The 6,696-nt window shown below is 35.2% G+C and overlaps 1 protein-coding gene across 1 annotated transcript; it reads right to left on the bottom strand.

Annotated features, from left to right (window-relative positions):
* Positions 1-5,913: 5,913 nt before the first annotated feature.
* LOC108768339 (protein tramtrack, beta isoform-like) lies at positions 5,914-6,459 on the bottom strand. The gene has a single exon (XM_018518738.1). It carries the CDS (start codon positions 6,457-6,459, stop codon positions 5,914-5,916), a length of 546 nt encoding a protein of 181 aa, XP_018374240.1.
* Positions 6,460-6,696: the final 237 nt, after the last annotated feature.

Here is a 6,696-nt window from a genome sequence, read left to right as displayed (position 1 = left end):
ACTAAAAAGTAGGTACTACATGTCTTATTACATTTTACTGTACTAATAATTTAATGAGCGTTATAATTGTGAAATTTTATTCTATGCACAGAAAATGCTGTCAGATTTGATAGATCAGTAAATTTACTGTAACAAAATACAAGTGTCCCTATTTATATATTTCCAATCTTGTAATGCAGCAATCTGCCGCGTTTATTAGAGATGTTCTTTTTTGCCCGACAGCTGCTCGCCCTGCCATCCAAATTCCTTTTTCCTCCCTTTCCAGACTGCTAGTGCCGATACAGCCCCACAAGACAGGAAACTCCGGCACGAAGCCGCGCGAATTATCGCACCGACGATAAATGGCGGCGCGTCTTGCTTTTCTTCGAGCGCGCTCGCGCCAGTGTATCTCGTAAGTGATTTACATCGTTCTCCAATTTCGGGTCTTTGCAGTAAGTACACTTAGGGGCGTTATTCTATCTCTCTCTCCCGCCACCTCGCCTGCCTCGCCTGCCTCGCCCTCTGTAACCCCCTGTTCCACGAGAACGCCGGCGGAGCCGGGTGTGATAAGGCCGTAGAGAGGGCGGAATAGCGTTGTGGGTGGAAAACGAGGGACGGGGGATACTCGAGGGTTGTAGGGTGGCGGATCGCTTCTACCGCCGTTGGGTTTCTTGTAAGCCGGTAATCTTCGGTAAGTAACAAAACACGCGGCTGAGCTTAGGGCACGACGCTCTAGGAATTCTCCGAGAAACTCCATGTATATCGGCTCGTCGTAAAGCGTTAGTGCAGCATTTGATGCAATTCGCACACGCGAGATTGTGCGCTTTTCGTGTGTAATAGTTTCGCATGGCTTTAAAGGTGCAGATTACGTTGTCGCCATTTTCGGTACTTTGTATTTATGTTGCTTTATCTCGGCGTATCTAAATGAAGAACATGTTTAAGTAGCAGCATTCCTTTAGATTCTCTCTTTCTTGTTAGTGTTAATTTTACTTCCCTTTTTGTAATACAGTACTGGACTACTTCGTTGCAAATTTCAATTTCTGGTCTTCATTTGTTTTTACTGATTATGCGTTAATGTGTTTTCGCGGAATTTGTTTTGAAATGTTATTAACGCAGCGTATGACAAGTAATCAAGTATTTGTATATCGGTTTTCTCTCTGTATACGTCTATTTAAATTTTCGTGAATGAATTGCACTTGGAACTATTCCACGTCATGTAACGAGTAATTAGCAATTAAATATGTTTACTCGCAGCTTAAAAAAACGTCTATTAAGCTTAAAAATGTAGCAGCTGGAATAACAGTTTATTTTGTTTTTTTTTCACCGAGGATTCCATTATTCGAAAATGCAATGTGTACGACGAAGAAATAACTAGAAATAAGACAAAGAGAGCGCGTAAAACAGCGGAATAATCCTCGACTGTCGGTATTAAAACCGGAAATGCATTTATAACCTCCGTGTCGCTGCATCCTCTGATTATGCAGACGCAACGGTCGTTGATTCCCACTTTGACAACATACGTTGGACATACTCAAATGTGTTTCGGTATGTTCGGGCCTCGGAATTTCTCTCTTCTCTCTTCCTATCTCTGGTTTATCTCTGCGCCTTTCAGCGATGATGGCAGAGGCGAGCGTATCACGTCGTGCGTAACGAGATTACGGTGCGCAGAAATTATTAATCTTCTTCATAAAGCGATTATTTTCCAACGAAAGGTATATATTCCCCTTGTATGCCCTGCATTATGTTGTATATTGCGTTATATTTGAATTTATGTGGAATGTCGTACTCTTAAATAATATAGACACAAAATATTTCTATACATACAAAAGATGCACATAATATAAATAACATTGCGAAAAATTTCCAGACTTTATCCGTTCAAAATGTAACAAACGAATATTTCCGATAGATTTTGATTGTATTTATAAGACTGTCCGATAAAATTTTGATCGTATTTAGGACTATCTAATTTAGGATAAATTTGTCTTAATATTTTATCGGATAGTCCTAAATACGATCAAAATCTATCGGAAATATCCGTTTGTTACATTTTAAACGGATAAAGTCTGGAAATTTTTCTCAGTGTACGAGTTAAAATATCGAAATAATACTGTATTATAGTAGGGTAAAGTTGCCGAAATCGCACTGGCTCTTAAATCGCACTACCTCGCTTTAAAACTCAATTATTGTATTTATATACTTTCTTACGGGTTATTTAAGAACTACATGATACTGTAATGCTATTCTGTTATACTCGTGATATGAAGTGCAACAGGAGTGTTATTTACATAAATAAAAAAATCGTGATAGCGTTACTATTTTTCAACATATTTTATTGCAGAAAATATAAGTTAAATAGCCTAAGTCTTGACCATTTGTCGTGATTACAGTATTATTAAAATTAAATTAATAGGATATGAAAGTTGTTTTACATGATTTTTTTTATAGATAAAATAAATAAAAATTAAAATAGTGCTCTAGTTTTTTAAATCGCATCATAATCTAATTTCTTAAATTGCACGTTTTTTTTACCTAATATTTTTCCATTTCTTACATTTTATTCCATTCATATTATGTAAAAATGTATATTGTAAATATCTACGAAGTATTTATTTTGTTTCACGTAGAAACTGTTTAAATTACTTCTTGAAATTATCATATGTTTCAGAAATTATGAAAAATATATTCTTAAGTTTTTAATAGCATAGTAAAATACAATTTTTTCCTTTTTTATGTAATTTTTAAATTTTTTGCATTATCATAATGTTTTAAATGAGGAATATTGCTATGGTGCGATTTTTTTAGGTAACGAATTTCCTTGTTGCCAAAATCGCACCATACTGAAAAAAATCCTCATTTTAAACGTTATAATAGCGCAAAAAAATTATGAAAAAATTACATAAGAAAGGAAAAAGAGTGCAGTTTATTGTGCTGTAAAAAACTTATAAAAATATTCTTCATAATTTCTGAGTTATGAGCCTTTAAAAAAAAGTGGTGCGATTCGGTAGCCTTATCCTACGAATATATGTATAAGATCTTTATATTTCTTAATATTTTATAATATATTTATTATATTTAATAATTTCGTTGTTCTTGACATATTATATATATAAAATTGCATTTGTTACACGAATGTTTTAAGATTATCGGATCCTTTATAGAACAGAAATTTCATCTTTCCTTCGCGTTCTCGTCATTCGATTTTCTTCCTCAACGCCGCTACTACGTTTTCCGACGCGCTTTTACGTTCCCGTAGATGCTTGTAATTAAACTCTAATTGCCGGTATGCTGTTGTGTCGCGTACGACTGACGAGAGGTTCTGACGAAAAATAAAGAGAGGTATCTCGCATTGCGCCATGATGTCGCGTGTCCACGAATGAATACTCTCTAGTCAAGTGGTTGCAGCTGCGCTTTACCAGATAGGATCTAAAAGGGCTATGTAAATGATGACGGTGGAAAGTCGGCGTGGCGTTCACGTTGCTGCGGAAGGTTAATTGTCCTTGTCGCGTTCCGGCATTATACGACGTGTTTCGATACGACAGTTTAGTTTGAACGTGTGCGAACCAGAAACCAATTGACCTACATGATTGAGAACGGATCGTAAAAGTGATGCGTATAGTGCACTATCCTGCAGGAAGACCGAGAATTTTGTTATTGTGGTAAAATTTTCGTAGTTCGAGATAGAATTTGTTGCTAGAATATAACAAACAAACTTTGCTGGCTAAATTTATTTTTCAAAACATAAATTTATTGCTGAAGTCAATTATTTGTCACTTTTCGTTGCCGTTATATTTATATGCTTCGAACCTATCATTTTTTATCGTTTGGATTTATCTCTTAACTAATTGATATTAATCGTATCTATAATGAGAAGATAGATGTTTTAAAATGAACTCTTGCTAATTTTTATAATTTTTATTACTTTGCATATTTATACATTTTTTAATATATAATAAAGCCTAGCATATATTTCTAAAATAATACGACGTCTTATATAATTTACATTACAAATGACATAATACTATACAGTACTTATAAGCTTACAAAGTGACGTAGATGCCATATATCTGTACATCGAGCTAGATGGTAGATACAGCAGTAAACGCGACGGATTATCCAGGCCATTGCTTAGTAAATCTAGTAGATCCTAGCAAATCGCGCTCGTTTCCTGAATTCACTATGGCACTGGCCGATATTTAAACGGTACGACCGATTTAGTGCCGCGACAGTGGTATACAGTATAAACACCGAGTCATTTAACGAGCTAGCTCGTTAATCACATACTTGTTAACCACATTGTGTTAGAGGGTCGTCGGCATCTACCTAGGAAATGCCTGCAGTTCGTACGCGTCCGTCACAAAAATTTCGCTAATCTGTTACCTGGAAATTATTCTGTGGTCGGGCCATTAATTATCGTTATTTCCGAGACTTGTATGTTCTCGATCAAATGTGGAGAATACAGAAGGTACTGGAGAAAGAAAAAATAGAAAAAGACTTACCTTTAAAATTCGGTAATTGAACAGTTTAATAAAAATTTGATTAATATCACATTTGTGAGAAGTGGCATTATTTCACAAGTATTACAATAACTGAGTTTTATTATTAATCGTATCATGTTCGGCAAGGTTTAATGACGAATTAATCGCTATCACTATCGGTATGCAATAACGACTATCTATAAACGGATTGTCTATAAAGGGGGATAGACGATGATGAAACACAATCCGGACACATAGAGACTCTGGAATTTACGTTACCAGTATGATCATTACAGACTATACATATATATTGACTGATAACAATGCATATTTCTATCCCCTCCATCCTTCGCTCTCTTATCCTTGATGACCATTTCCCGATGTTGTCCTACCTGGGGTGTTTGCATGCTGAAATCAATTGCGTTAGAGATTACCGCGTTTGATTCAATTTCGAATTCTGGCTGAGCTTAATTTATTGTCGTTTCGCCCAACGCTTGCACTATTTGACTATGGACTTTGCTTCTCTCATCTAACCATCATAGTTACATGTATGTATTTACATCTATACACGCATCTATGAATATATGTGAGAACATGGTCGATTGTTTAATCGCAGAATACTACTAATCTTTGAACATGCGATAGACAATTATGTACATTTCATCGAATTGTCGATTTCGTGTTGCCGCAAATAGAAGATAAAAATTCCAAGTTAGAGAAGAGAATCACAATAAATAACACTAATGTAATAAAATGATAAAGTTTGCCTCTCTCATAAATTTTTATATAGATTTGAAATTCGAATATATATACATCAAGAGAAAAGAATTTGGTATTTGTGACTGTAATTGTACAGTAAAATAATTAGGAACTTTATCTTTATTGTTATTACTGTTATAACGTGTTAGTAATAATGATTATTACAGCAGTAATAATAATTATATAGTAGTAGTCTCATGATCGCAAGGAGGTACAAAAGGGTAATGCTTCTCTCTCTTTTTAAATTTTGGCAAGAAGAAACGAGAAAATATTTTTACGATGAAAAGTTAAACGTTTATTGCTCAATTCATGGCTCACACGTTATTCATAAGAAAGTTTTTACTGAAAATCCTCAAAGGCAAGTTTTAACATATGTATTTTAATGTTTTGTGTAAAGATAAATCTCTTCCTCTAACTGAAATCTTGGGTACGTCCATTATCTGTATTTCTCAATCGCTATATATTGTAAATATTGAGGATATTTAATTCTATTACAAGTTTGAACTATGTATGGCTATCTGAATTGATATCACTATTTGACATCTGACTTATTATCATTACCTTTAGTAACACGATGCGGAGATAGGTTTTTTTACCGTTGCTCATGAAATGTTTGGGTTGCCGATAAATGAGTCACTATTTGACATCTGACTTATTATCATTACCTTTAGTAACACGATGCGGAGATAGGTTTTTTTTACCGTTGCTCATGAAATGTTTGGGTTGCCGATAAATGATCCACACTGGAATGCAATGATAATAAGCTGTGCGCAGCAGCTACGTCATTGTTGCCAATGTTGATAATCAACGGCATTGTTACCATGTTTATTGCGTCTTCGCGACGAGGATCGCTCATCGTACTGCTTCTGCTTTTATTGTTATCTTCTATTACTAGGTCCTTCACTTGCAATGCTTTCGCAACTTTTAGCACATCATTCACTTGATTCTTTATTACGTTTGTCTTGCCTTGATACATGAACTGCAGAATCGGCATCATTTCTGAAATTTTGATATTTTTGAGCACGATTGTCTGATGTTCGCACGGTAGATTGAGGAATAAAGTTCGAAAGTAGGTCGAGTACGCGGACAGCACGATCTTATGGCACTTGACCATCACATTGTTATCCAGGACGAGGGTGATATCGGCGAACATCTTGTTGTACAGCAGATTGTTGAAAAAATTCAGTAGTGTCGACTGATGATTATTCCATTGGATGCAATACCTTTCAGATGAGACAGCCATAGTGTCCAAGATGGTTGTCTATTTGAATCGAATTTGTAGCATGAGAGGCTCACGTTGAAGTGATTTGATCGAGCGACGAGATAGAAATGCGAGCCTCTCTGCATCTATTGATCCTAGTGAGTATCGTGATTTTATCACATTCATTCTGATAAAAACTATCAAAAGGTAAATATTTGAAATCATAAATTACTTATTTTATCTATAACACAAACTTTGTCTAAGGCAAACATGTCTGCA

Source organism: Trachymyrmex cornetzi, unplaced genomic scaffold, assembly GCF_001594075.2.
Source record: "Trachymyrmex cornetzi isolate Tcor2-1 unplaced genomic scaffold, Tcor1.1 scaffold122, whole genome shotgun sequence".
Classification (NCBI taxonomy): Eukaryota; Metazoa; Arthropoda; class Insecta; order Hymenoptera; family Formicidae; genus Trachymyrmex; species Trachymyrmex cornetzi.
This window is presented reverse-complemented; position numbering and strand designations above follow the sequence as displayed.

What these genes read in the sequence shown, in the direction of transcription:
- LOC108768339 (XM_018518738.1), bottom strand. Translation starts at nt 6,459, where the DNA reads ATGGCTGTCTCATCTGAAAGGTATTGCATCCAATGGAATAATCATCAG.